This window comes from Erpetoichthys calabaricus, chromosome 5 (assembly GCF_900747795.2).
Source record: "Erpetoichthys calabaricus chromosome 5, fErpCal1.3, whole genome shotgun sequence".
Lineage (NCBI taxonomy): Eukaryota > Metazoa > Chordata > Cladistia > Polypteriformes > Polypteridae > Erpetoichthys > Erpetoichthys calabaricus.
The window spans coordinates 211,493,517-211,507,713 of record NC_041398.2 but is presented as its reverse complement, the minus strand read 5'-3'; the positions used below and the strand labels follow the sequence as shown (position 1 = coordinate 211,507,713).

The 14,197-nt window shown below is 33.1% G+C and overlaps 1 protein-coding gene across 1 annotated transcript in view; it reads left to right on the top strand.

Moving 5' to 3' along the window:
- The window catches only part of paip1 (poly(A) binding protein interacting protein 1), a 44,796-nt gene extending 31,044 nt beyond the window's left edge, over nucleotides 1-13,752 (top strand). The window contains exons 5-11 of the mRNA XM_028802487.2: nucleotides 110-221; nucleotides 1,055-1,180; nucleotides 9,510-9,616; nucleotides 10,183-10,300; nucleotides 10,621-10,675; nucleotides 10,869-10,965; nucleotides 13,375-13,752. Coding sequence (XP_028658320.1) covers nucleotides 110-221; nucleotides 1,055-1,180; nucleotides 9,510-9,616; nucleotides 10,183-10,300; nucleotides 10,621-10,675; nucleotides 10,869-10,965; nucleotides 13,375-13,456 — 697 coding nt within the window. The 3' untranslated portion in view covers nucleotides 13,457-13,752. The remainder of the gene's footprint in view (nucleotides 1-109; nucleotides 222-1,054; nucleotides 1,181-9,509; nucleotides 9,617-10,182; nucleotides 10,301-10,620; nucleotides 10,676-10,868; nucleotides 10,966-13,374) is intronic.
- The last annotated feature ends 445 nt before the right edge of the window (nucleotides 13,753-14,197 follow it).

Sequence of the window (14,197 nt, the reverse complement as noted above, 5' to 3'; positions counted from 1 at the left end):
CATGTGATAGCAATCATACATGGATAGATGGTGTTTTTGCTGCACATTTAATGAATTACTTAATTACACATGTTTAAATATATAATGTATTTTTTCTTTCCAACTAAAGGTGTCAAAAAGAATATGAAAAAAGAAATGAAGCAGTACATGGAGATGAAAGTGTTAGAAAAAAATTTCATTCATTTGTTCTTTTTCTGGGAGAGCTGTATCTTAATTTGGAGGTAAGACTGGCATCGTGATTCTGGTTAATATAACTTTGCCACATCAATATATTTTATGCAACTGTTTTGAACTGCACTAAGAATTGCCTACAGTTTGCAAATGGACAACAGTCCAAATCAAAAACAATTTGGTTTATTCCACTTTTAGGAACTCCGTTTTGCACACCCTCACTTGCTCACAAACAAGTCAGTTTAAAGTTGCCTATCAACCTAATGTCATATTATGGGATTGTGGAAATTTGGATCAACTTGGCTATATTTTGAAAACAATTTGATTTATGTACTGCATCTACTGTAGTTTCTGTGAAAATGAGAATTGGTTAGTATAGCATTATCAGTTAAGCATCTTAAAAACACATTAACTAATTAGACATCCCATCCTCGACTAATTGGGTAGCCATGTTCAAGCCATTCATTTACAGATCCTCTGCTTATATAGAATTCTGTATGTTTTGTTTGTACCGTATATGGGGAGGGTGTTGGGGATCTTCAGCATGATTATGGAATACCTAGCAAGTAATTACTTCTTTTAAATATTATTACACATTTTATGTATTTCATCTGTAGTTTGAATATATGCATTATTATTAAAAATGAATTTTATTTGAAATGTTTAGTATTCATCTCTTTTTAGTGTTTTCTTTTTAGTAATTTCACACTTAAAGCTGTAAACCTTCAAATTTTATACATCCAGTAAATTATAACTTGTTGGTAACTTGCCATAGGAATAAAGTATTAATCAGCGTTATTACTTTTTTTTATTCTTGGGGGATTTTTTGCCACATAGAAACAGAAGTTCCGTCACAAGTATTTTTTTCTTATCTTTTATACAGATCAAAGGGTCAGGAGGGCATATTGTTCGAGCTGATATTCTACTAGATGGTCTTCAAGAATTGTTAAAGGCACTTCTGTCTAATCCAGTGGATAGCAATTTAATTTGTGCAGTAAAACTCTTAAAGGTAATATAGGAAATTTGTTTTAAATAACAAAGTTCACTGAATAGACCGGTAATATCAGTGGAAGCCATGTTTGTGTTATTTTTTTAAAATATTTGAAAGACTTGTAAGCACATTTATCTTTTTTTTCTAGCAGATGTTTGGTTTATTACTTGACAGCCTCAAAATCAGTGCCTTATGCATTTTGCTCAACTGAAAAGGTGACTGAGGACTGAGTTTACCCAACATTGTATGTATTTATATCTTGATAATTATCATAAATAAAAGAACACAGATAAGAAAAGTAGAAACAAATGTTGAAGTACATTACATTATTGAAAGAGCTAAAAAACAATTTTAAATAAATAGTATCCTTAATAAAGGAGCATTGTGTGCTATTTTTAAAAATATATAGTCTATAAAGACTAACACAAAACAAGGGAACTTGTCATAACCATTATGGATTAAGTTAGTAAAGATGTCCAGAGATTTAATGATTTGAGTTTGCTACAGGCTGACAAATGAAGATTCAAACAATAATCAAACAATTGTGTGATATATATATGTATATATGATATGTAAGATGTGGTAATCATATTGGAGTTTAAAGTTTTCTGGCACTGATTGGAGTGCCCTTCTTATAAATACTGAAACGAAAACTAAAATGGCACTCATGGAAGATGGCTGTTTTTTCATCCAATTGTTTTCAAGACTAACAGAGTGTAACACATCTCTAGATCTTTTAATAAGATAAAAATAGAATTGAAAAAACAAACATTATTGTCAAATTTAAGCAAAAGGGATCACAACATGGTTAAATCTGGAAACATCATTGAAAACACACCAAATGGATATCAGACTTTATGAAGAGTAGATGCTATATTAGTTAGAAAATGGCTCTTTTAACTATAAACAGTAGATGGGAGGGTGGCACGGTGGTGCAGTGGTAGCGCTGCTGCCTCGCAGTAAGGAGACCTGGGTTCGCTTCCCGGGTCCTCCCTGTGTGGAGTTTGCATGTTTTCCCCGTGTCTTTGTGGGTTTCCTCCGGGTGCTCCAGTTTCCTCCCACAGTCCAAAGACATGCTGGTTAGGTGCATTGGTGATCCTAAATTGTCCCTAGTGTGGGTGTGTGTGTGTGTGTGTGTGTGCCTTACGGTGGGCTGGTGCCCTGCCCGGGGGTTTGTTCCTGCCTTGCACCCTGTGTTGCCTGCAGACCAGCAGACCCCGTGACTCTGTGATAGGATATAGCAGGTTGGACAATGACTGACTGATGACAGTAGATGGGATCACTTAAAAGACATTCTTATTCAGGTTCAACATATATATGCTCTGAAAAACAAATAAAATGAGAAGACTAAAGAAATGGCCAGATGGACAAATAAACACATTACCAAAAGGTTACAACTGAAAGGATCTTTCTATAAGAAATAAAAAAAAAATTAAACCTAGACAATTTCTGAGATTACTTATTTTAAAACAAAAGTGTGAAATGTTCTTCAGGTACTTAGACATTATTCATAAACCTTCATTTAGCATTATGTGGGTGAAGTACCTTGATGAATGGAAGTTGCAAATATGACTGCAGTCTACAGAAAAGGACAAAAATAGATCCCATTAAATTACAGACAAATAAGCCTTAGTTCTATTACATGCAAAACTATTGAAACTATAATCAGAAGTAGGATTATTTATTTGAATATAATATACTAAGTAACAGCCAGCATAGGTTCAGGAGAGATAGAGGTGGGATGTGTAAAACCGGTCTGTTAAAACTTTTTGTACAAGCTGCCAGAGTAGTATAGAAAAGAAATATATGGTATATTTTTTTCTTAGACTTTCAAAAAGTCTTTGATATACTGTAGTTCTGCATTAAAGATACATTTTAAAATCAGAAGCCATTGTATTCACTGGCAAATTATAAAACTAGAGTTCAAGATGGTTTAGTGGCTGGAGACAAAGAGTGCAGAGAGTTACTTATATGATTTACAGTAAACTTGTGAAATTGTCAGATGACTCTAAAACTAAAGCAAAAGTAAATACTCTGGAGGCAGCAAAAACAACTAGTTAGACCATCTTTAGAGCCACATGAACAACTGGAAAATGTTGTTTAATTTGGAAAAGTGCAAAGTGCCACACACAAACAAAAGTAACATTAGCTTTGTCCTTCTTATATTTATAAATAATCTACAGTAAGTAGCCTGCGAAAATGATATGGGGTCCCTGTTGATATGTTCAGTTTGCATATGTGCAAGTGGGACCACATTTGCAGTGAATTTCTGGTGACCTTGTTACAAAAAGGACAAAACAGCATCAGACGTTGTGCTGAGAAAAGCAACCAATTACATCCCAGGAGTAAAGGACAAGTCCTGTGCTAACAAGCTATGATAATTAAGCTTGTTTAGTCTAGTCCAGAGAAGGCTGTGTAGGCATCTAATTGAGGCCTTCACAATTATCAAACGTATTGATAAAATTGACTTGGCAGCATTTTTTCAGTTAAATAGTAAAATGACATACTTGAGGACAGAGCAAGTGCATTTAATAATAATAATAATGCATTTTATTTATATAGCACTTTTCCCATGCTCAGTGCACTATATAAGTAACAAGGAAACCAGAAAGGACTTCTTCATGCAAAGAGTTATGAGAATCCAGAGCAAAGTACTGCTAGCCTGACATGACTTTTAGAGCCAGAAATAAGCTCACCTATTTCCTAAAACACAAAATCTTCAATATGAAGTTATTAATTCAGTTTATGTGTTAAAGAATACGTTTTTTACTTTTAATGTCAGTTATTTCTTTACAAACATGGTATATATGCATTTTCGACAGTAAATTGTGTTCTAAACTTAAGCATTTTCTATACACCTTAAAATATACATAGCCAGTCCTGGTGTTCTACAATGGGGCAAAAAAAACAAAAAAGAAACATGCCTTCTGTGTTTCCAGCACATTTGTGACAACAAAAGAGATCGAGAAATTATCTCATATTCCTGGTACTGTTTCTGTCAAGGTAACAATATGTTTTTTGCTCACTTGCGTGAGTTCTTGCAAAAATACTAGTGATGCACTGATATGAAAATTCTGGGCAATACCGATATGTTTTTGTCCATCTTTGCCAATACCGATAACCGATGGCCGATATTTTTTTTTTTTTAATTCAGGTATGAATGTTTTACGTATGCTGAAAATATATTATGCATTATCAAAGAAACAACAGTAGCATGTAAAACAGAGATTAACTTTTTATTAACTTGCTGAATTTTATGCACTTCTTTGCTATATAAGCAGTCAGTACTTTATGTGGGGGAAAAAGAGCAAGATATGGCTCATCTCTTTAGAAAAACTACTCCAGGTTATGTACAAAAATCTACACATTCTGAGTAACTTAAGCACATCAAGACACCATACCATTACATAACATGGCATTGGGTATATTAACAAACTGAATGCATATTCATTGTGCTATAATCAGAACTATATTACTTTAAGTAAAACTAAAATAAAGGGTACAATGAGGCCAGTAACCCTGGGCTTAAGTTGGCTTCTTTAAAAGTACAAGTGGTAGGTTTTTCTTAACAAAAAGAAGCATGTCTGCCTTTTCACCAGTAAGCCTGTTTCTCTTTTCATTCACAATATTTGACACAACTGAAAAAAGGCGTTCACTGTCTACACTGGTACAAGGTGCCAATAGGTACTTGATCTCTGCCTTGACCAAGGTTGGGAAACAGGCTGCATTGCTTTTCCAATACTGGAGGGTGCAGTTATTTCAGGAGATAGGGGGCTCGCTGATATAGTTATTCAGCTGGAAAAAAAAATTTTCAAACATTTACCTATATTATAATAAACAAAATAATAAATTATTATTAGGTTGACCAGATTTGTGGTAAAGATAAACAGGACAACCACCTGTACTAACCACAGCCATTAATAAAAACTTGTGATGTTGAAATCTTGATGCATAATGATTCGGGTCATATAAAGGGCATTCTTGTTGACAAGCCTGAATTATATCGGTTGGCTGTATCGGTTAAAATGTACACATCTGACCGATATCGATTTCGTCATTTTTAATGAACATCGGCCGATAACAATACAGTTCCTGATATATCGTACATCTATACTAATAAAAGGCAAAGCCCTCACTGACTCACTCACTCACTGACTGACTAACTCATCACTAATTCTCCAACTTCCCGTGTAGGTGGAAGGCTGAAATTTGGCAGGCTCATTCCTTACAGCTTACTTACAAAAGTTAGGCAGGTTTCATTTCGAAATTCAAAGCTTAATGGTCATAACTGGAACATATTTTTTGTCCATACACTGTAATGGAGGAGGCGGAGTCACATATCGCGTCATCACGCCTCCTACGTAATCACGTGAACTAAAAACAAGGAACAGATTTACAGCACGAGTCACACGCGGGAACGAAGGTAAATGACGTTAATTTTTGACTGTCTTTTAATACTGTGTAAGCATACATATTAACACATGTGCAATTAAACGTGTGCATTTACGGGGTGATTTCTCAGGCTTAAAAGCTCACCTTTTATCAAACGCGGGAACAAAGGTAACTGACGTTGTTCACTGTCTTTTAATACTGTGTAACCATACATATTAACACATGTGCAATTAAACGTGTGCATTTACGGGGTGATTTCTCAGGCTTAAAAGCTCGCCTTTTACTAAAAAGGTAAATGCAAAACTATTTTCAATCAGTTTATTGAAACGCTCCCATTAAGGATTGCAATAACATATTCGCGAGATAAAAGAACGAAGTAGGGGGAAATGGAGGAAGAGCCGCAAACAGCGAAGAGCAAAAAATTAATTAAACAATTGAGAACGGAGCGAGTTAAGCATACAAGCATGTTCATAAGGGAAACAAAGCACGGTGTAAAGCGTAAGTTTAAATTAAGTTTATAGAAACGCTCCTGCTGCGGATTGCAATAACATATTCACGAGATAAAAGTTTAATGAGAAGACACGAGGTATAAACAAACCACACGCCGTGGCGCAACGTTAGGGGCAACAGTTTCAACCATTCTATGATCTGCTTCTCGCAACTGAAAGACGGCACATGGCGGATGTTAGCCGACTTGCTGACCGCAACGTTAGGGGCTTCAACTTTGGCGCTGACGCCACATCTCAGTGCCAACACTTTGCAGACTGTACTTAAAAGACACGCCCTCCTCACTGGACAGTTAAAAAGACCAATCAAACTAACGATGACATCAAGTATTACCCAATCAAAAGTAGGAAAGGAGGCATCTTCATAAAATGCGTGTGGGATGATTTGCATGAGACGCTGCTTTAAAAAAAAAATGATAAAAAAAATACGGGATAAATCCCGTCCAGTATTGATTCAAAACGGGACGCGCAATTTCATTCTCAAACGCGGCACGATTCCGTATTTTAAAGGACGGGTGGCAACCCTACAGTGCCAGGTAACCACCCATACACTCAGATTGTGATTCAGACTAGGAATGCAATGAATGTAATTACCCTGATCTACATACAATGCGAAAGTCTTGCAACATTCAAAGATGATGGTTTGGGATAAGTACACCATACAACATAAAAGAGCTTATGAAGCCTTGAACCGAAAAAAGCAAGATCTCAGAGATCGTAAAAAAAAAAATAGGAGGTAATGTCGTTTTACTCGCTGTAGATTTTAGTCAAACATTACCAGTTATTCCACGAGGGAGACCAGCAGATGAACTCAACGCGTGTTTAAAATCCATGCTTCTCCCACGCTCGGTTATATGTCGCGTGTTCTCGGGTAGGTGCACCAAAAAATGTATACATTTAAGCATGTAATGGGCAAACAAAAAATGAGGTATACCCGAAGGCACTGCAGTAGTACTTAATGTAACTTTACTTCTTAAATGTTAATGTTTTACTGTTTAATAATTTATACGCTTCTTATATGTTGTTCAAATTCTTTTATCAAAATACCACTGACAGCGCAATGCACGATAACATGGAGTGAATACACCATACGCATCCGCCCACGGCTGCCCTGCTGTGCGCAGATAGGAGTTGATTCTACAATAAAATAAAATAAAGATAAAAAGAGTAAAACAATCATCACCCATAAAGCGGATAGTAGACGTGACGTACTATATGTGTACCACATTTCAAGTGTATAGGTGAAACGGTTTGCGAGCTACAGGTCATTTAAAATCCTGGACAGACACACAAATTGCCACGGTAGCAAATTACAGAAGAAGATTTTACTATTTAATAATTTATATTTATATGAAATGTGCTTCTTATATATTACTTCATTTTCTCATATGATAATGATGTTAATGTTTATATTGATTTCTGTGTTATTAAAACTGCATGTATGTGTGTATATGTGTGTATATATATATATATATATATATATATATATATATACTAGCAAAATACCCGCGCTTCGCAGCGGAGAAGTACTGTGTTAAAGAGGTTATGAAAAAAAAAGGAAACATTTTAAAAATAACGTAACATGATTGTCAATGTAATTGTGTTGTCATTGTTATAACTGTTGCTGTCTTTTATATATATATATATATATATATATATATACTAGCAAAATACCCGCGCTTCGCAGCGGAGAAGTACTGTGTTAAAGAGGTTATGAAAAAGTAAAGGAAACATTTTAAAAATAACGTAACATGATTGTCAATGTAATTGTGTTGTCATTGTTATGAGTGTTGCTGTCATATATATATATATATATATATATATATATATATATATATATATATATATATATATACATATACATATACATATGTCATTTTAAAATTTTCCTTTACTTTTTCATAACCTCTGTAACACAGTACTTCTCCGCTGCGAAGCACGGGTATTTTGCTATATATATATATATATATATATATATATATATATGACAGCAACACTCATAACAATGACAACACAATTACATATATATATATGTAGATATGTATATATATATATGTGTCAATCTATCTATGTATGTATGTCTAGATATATATATATATATATATATATATATATATATATATATATATATATATATATATATATAGATATGTATATATATGTGTATATATATATGTAGATGTGTATATATGTAGATATGTAAATATTTATGTATATATATGTGTCTCTGTGTGTATATGTATATGTATTACGTATATATATATATATATATATATATATATATATATATATATATATATATATATATATATATAATGTGTGTGTATGTATATGTGTGTGTTTATGTATGTGTGTATATATATCTGTTGATATGTGTATATATCTCTATCTATCTCTCTATCTATCTATATATCGATCTATATATATACACATATCAACATATATATATACACACACCATACACACACACATATACATACACACCCATCTATATATATATATACTATTATATATATATCTATCTATATATATATATATCTCTGTGGATGTGTATATGTCTATATATGTAGATATGTGTATATGTAGATATGTATATATATGTATATGTAGATATGTATATATATGTATATGTATATATATGTTTCTGTGTGTGTGTCTTTATCTCTCTCTCTATATATAAAAGACAGCAACCCTTATAACAATGACAACACAATTACATTGACAATCATGTTACGTTATTTTTAAAATGTTTCCTTTTTTTTTTTCATAACCTCTTTAACACACTATTTCTCCGCTGCGAAGCGCGGGTATTTTGCTAGTCTCTAATAAATACGGAAGTGAATCAAAACAAAGCCACTGTGATTTTGTCTTTCAAGAGGAAACCATGTCTCAGGGAGCTGAAAGGTTAAAGGGAAAGAAATCAAACACTGAGTATGCACAGCTAGTCTTCTTTTAAAATGGCTGAATTTGATAATATTGGTGTGTTTTCGTTTAAAAATAATGTGTATAAGCTATTTTACAATGTGTGTTTAATCTCAAGACACAGGTCAGTACTCTACAACTGTATTGGCTTGAAAAAATTAACATATTCAGTAAGTTTTTATGTTTATGCCCTGTGCTCAATAGAATTAATTGTAAAGACCCAGGACTGCCTCTCTATTTTTTTAAATATTTGAAAACACATCACCTTAGGACACAATTTTGAGTGGCAAATACCTATATATACATATGCAAAAATGTTTGTGAAGAAATAACTTTGACTTGAAACATACCAAACTTATATTAATCAGTAAATATATGGGCACTGAATTTTAAAAAGTTATTAACTGCCAGTTAATGTATTTATAGCTGTACTGTTTTAGATTACATTTAACTGCATGTTTCCTTTCTATGGTTCAACATTGTTTCATATATTTCCACAGTTTTTATGTACTTTTTTTTCTTCGCAGTTAACTGGCTCTACTTTAGAAGACGCATGGGCAGCCAAAAAAAAATCGCATATGGATGACCTAATTCAAAGAATTAAAACAAGTATTCTTGATGCAACATCCAGCAGGTAGGAAAACTAACAAATAGTAGGTTTTCCAATATGATACTAAATACTGAATGCCTGAAGGCATTTTTACTATATGTAAAATCTAATATTAGCTTTCTGCTGCTAATATAACCAATGTGATCAGTCACCACTTGTAAGCAGATTTTACATTGAATTGCCTCTAATTTCTTACTTCAGAAGAAACATTGTGCTTTCAAAGTGCTTCTTTCTTGGTACCCAGTAAAAATGTTTATTTCGTGCTTTTTCTTGTCCGTGTTTTCATGTCACAAAATTTTCTGCCTTTTTTTCTGCATATCTGCCCTCACTTTTAAAATGGTTCTGCCTTGTACTAGGGCTGCAAATCACGTCTAGGTATATTGTGCAATTACAGATGAAGCAGCAATTTTACCACCATACAAGTTTTCTCCCACTTTATCTTATAAAAAGATTGTCACAGATTGTATTTACATTTGGCTAAAATGTTGTGGAATGTGTAAACATGTTATATAAAGTACTTCAGTGTCAAGCTTTAGATGTATTTTATGTGTAATGCAAATTTGTGGTTATTTGTAATTCTTGTCTTCTAGGGATGTAAGAAATATGCTAATGAACTTGGTGGAATTGAGATCCAGTGGTTGGGGGCGAGTACAATGTGCAGCATCATATAGTGAAGCTACTCCAGAGAATGATCCAAACTATTTCATGGTGATTACTCCTATACTTGTATCTGTTTTTATGTATTCAAAGCATAAGTCCTGTAATAAAATAAATAGTGGCTGCATAGCCTTGGTGATTTACTTTAGGAATTTAACTGAATTAAGCAATTTAAGATTTTTTTATTAAGCTCATCAGCTACCTATCAAGAAATTATACTTTTATTAAGAAATTATTTAAATAAAGTGAACACAATACAAAAAAATGAGTGTTTTTCAAAAGTAAAAGAAGCTATCCAGATGGATTGCAACTTGTACAGAAAGCAGGTCTGACCTGTATCTCATGTGTATTTACTTTTCCCCTTTGACTAGAATGAGCCCACGTTTTACACTGAAGAAGGTGTTCCTTTTACTGCTGCAGACCCAGGTTTGCTGAGACATTTAAATCTAAAATGTTTTAATACTCATTTTTATCCAATATATATCTTTTTTAAAGCATTTCTATGTATTATCTATATTATATCTTAAAATACACTCTTTAAAAGACTGCCTGTAAGACATTATCTGCTTTGGTGAGACTATAAAAAATGTATTAATCATTATTAATTTGTTTATACCAGAGTATTCTGAAAAATATCAAGAAATGCTTGACCAGGAAGATTTCTTTGCTGCTTATTTTGAGGAGAATGGTACAGATGCTCATGGAGGAAATGATGGGTGCGTGTGTTTTGTTAAATAGCTGGTTACTAATAAATCAACCAGATTGAATGTAGGGTTTGTTATTTTTATTAGAACTGAGCTTTTAATAAAATTCCTAATCTGGCAGTGTATGGATTTAAACATTCAGTATCAAATGCTGTCTCAGTTTAAACTATAAACCATAGATGTAAACAGATGTACCAGTTGTGAATGCAAGTTAAAATACCACATGTACAATATGCTGATCTCTTTACCTATTATCTGGGAAATGTTTTTATCAAGCATACAAGTCATAATGGAGTCATCACTATGTACATCAAGGGAGTATGCTGAAATGATCGAGAAGTCTAATAGGATGGATGGATATATCATGATGTGTAGGGTACAAGTCAAGGGAGGTTATGCTTAAGCTATATAACTCAATAGTGAAGTACCTCCTGCAGTATTGTGTGCAGTTATGGTCTCCATTATCACCAAGTAGATATAGTAGCAGTAGAGAAAGCCCAGAGAAGAGCGACTTAGCTTATTCCAGGACTAAGAAATATGAGAAGAGATGAGTTGGACCTTTTCAATTTAAGCAAACTGAGATTAACGAAGTGACTTGATTGATGGTGACATGAATGAAGTGTTTAAAATTATGAAAGGAATTGATATAGTTGTTCCCAGCTGTTACTATGTAAACAACAAAACAGGGACACTTTTGAAAACTATTTTTGCACAAATCATAGAAAGTTATTTTTACACAAAGAACCATAGACATACTAAATAAATTACCAGGTAGTGTTGTAGAGAGTAAAAATTGTAAAAACTCAACTTATTTTAGTCAATTTAGCTTAAGGAGAACAAGCTTGTAGGGTTGAATGACCTGTTCTCATCACAGTTGTTCTAAAGTTCTTATCTTAGTTTGGACTGAGATGTTTTAACGCATTTGATTGCCTTCGTTCAGCTCCTGTTTTATTTGTTGTTTTCACCCCGTTTAGGCTGAACTCACATTACAAGTTTTTAAAACAGCCTGCTTTTGTAAATAAATCTACACGTTCTTGTCAGACTGCCAGAGCATATTTGCTCTTTGTATGTTTTTACCAGTACTTACAGCTATGAAAGGACCCAAGTCATCAAAGAAAACTTTAAAAATTGCCAGATGCCAGAGTTCAGAAATGGAAATGTGTGAAACATTTCATTAAAAAAATCTTTACATTTTAAAAGTAGGTCACACTCCTGTCTGCTAGCCTGCAGAAATTATAAAAGGCACATTGTGGAGGAGTGAAAAGTCTCAGAAAATGAATAAATGGATACATTTATTTAAATCTTACAAAATGCATCTGTTATTCACTAAAAGGTACTGTGAGCTTTCCTGTGTGGATATAGTGGTTTGTTAATCAGTAAAGACTGTGCTATGTTACGTTCATTTATTTAGTTGACATTTGGAAACAGTTTCTTGAAGTTCAAATTAACCATGCAATGGAATCAAGTAGATTGTACATGTAGCCCCACTCTTTGTCTTGAATGATAAGTTAACATTGAATTTATACTATTTCAGACTTTACAGTTATGTTAATCATTAGAATGAGGTGAGAGAAGATACTACTAGTGCCAATATAAAGATGTTTTAATGCACACAATCCAATAAGAAGTGTCATAAATAAGAGGAGACTAATTTATCAAGCTAGTTTGGTTTGCTGAGAGCTAGGTTGCCCCAGTATCTCACCCAGATAATTGTTTTTTTTTAAAAATAATTGTCACGTTTTTTTTGCTTCAACTGTATGACTGCTATTTATTCCACATTCTTATGATGATTGTGAAGAAATGTTGCCTGGCTTTTACATTAAATGCACAGTTTTTTTAATATTTCCACTGATGTCCTTGTGTAGGTAGATCACTATTTAATTGACATTATTCTAAAGGATCAGTTTTATTACTGTTTTTTAGAACATTGAAGACCTGGTTTAGGTCCTCCCAATAATGAGCATTAAATAAATGTGCAGCCACATTTTTAAGTGCTGACTGTTTGCTGGCAATAAATTATTTGTATGTTCCAAGTGCTAAAATGTAAGTTATTTTTTACTGTATTTATTGTACTTTTTTGTCTGTCAGAAGGTAAAGACAACAAATTCTTGCAGTAAAGTCAGTGCTCCACATGATTTACTAATTATGATTTAAGGTACCTGGCTTTCACATGCTATTTCTAATGGAGTTACAAGGAAAATTTCACATCTATCAAAACAAACCAAACTTGTGGGTTAAACTGATCAGGATTTTAGAAAAAATGTGTTTAGATAGTTAATACTCTGTTTGTCATGCAAATATTACTTTGAATCTATGTGCGATACGAAATCTGTGTGAAAGTTTCTAGAGCATTTTTTTTATCTTTTTGGTTTGCTTTGACGTGGAGTATTGTGTCCTGAAAACCTTTCTTCTTGTTTACAGGTATTTTGAAGATGAAGAAGAAATGGACCCGGAGATGGAAGAAGCCTTTGAAAAATTTTGCTTGGAATCGCAAAAAAAGTAAAACCAATGAAAAAGAAAGCCGATTAAAGCAGTGGTGGACAGCTGTAGCAGATCCTAGCATCTGTAGATTTTCATTGCAGTTAGCCTCCAAATGTGACATGTCTTCAGGAGAACAAGTGTAATTAAGCAAGTATTTCAACAGAAGGCAGAAGTTTGTCATGAAAAAAGTGTCTGCACTGAAAATCTGCAGACATTGTCCCCTTAATGCCATTTTTTTCTCTACTGAATTAGATGCTCTTTTTTCATACTGCAGGAATGTTTGTGGCTGAATTAAATGTGTATTAAAAACTCAAGTTTTAGTAAAATGCTCTGATGTGTTAGAATTATTTTTAAAAATCTTACATCTTTTCTGCTTTGTATAGATTTAACTTTAAAAGGAATCAGTTCAGATTATATTTAAAAGACAGCACATTGCACTTGATCATATTTTTGCAGTAATAATTATATTAATACCTACTCCACTTCCAACGTGACATGAATAACACATCCATGCAAATATTTCCCTTTAAAAACAGTGATTTTTATAGTTTATGTAAATGTTATTTCCTATATGTTTGGCTGCCAATAAACCCTTTATATAAAAACATTTTTTCAAGACATTTTTTGTGCTCACAAATTGAGGTTCCAACACTGCCGTCTACAGTGACCATTCTGTGATGCAGTTTACACATTTATTTATTTTTGTGTGGAAGTAAGTGTTGCTAATTATGAAGCATTAATATCAAATGCTTCTCTAACATGG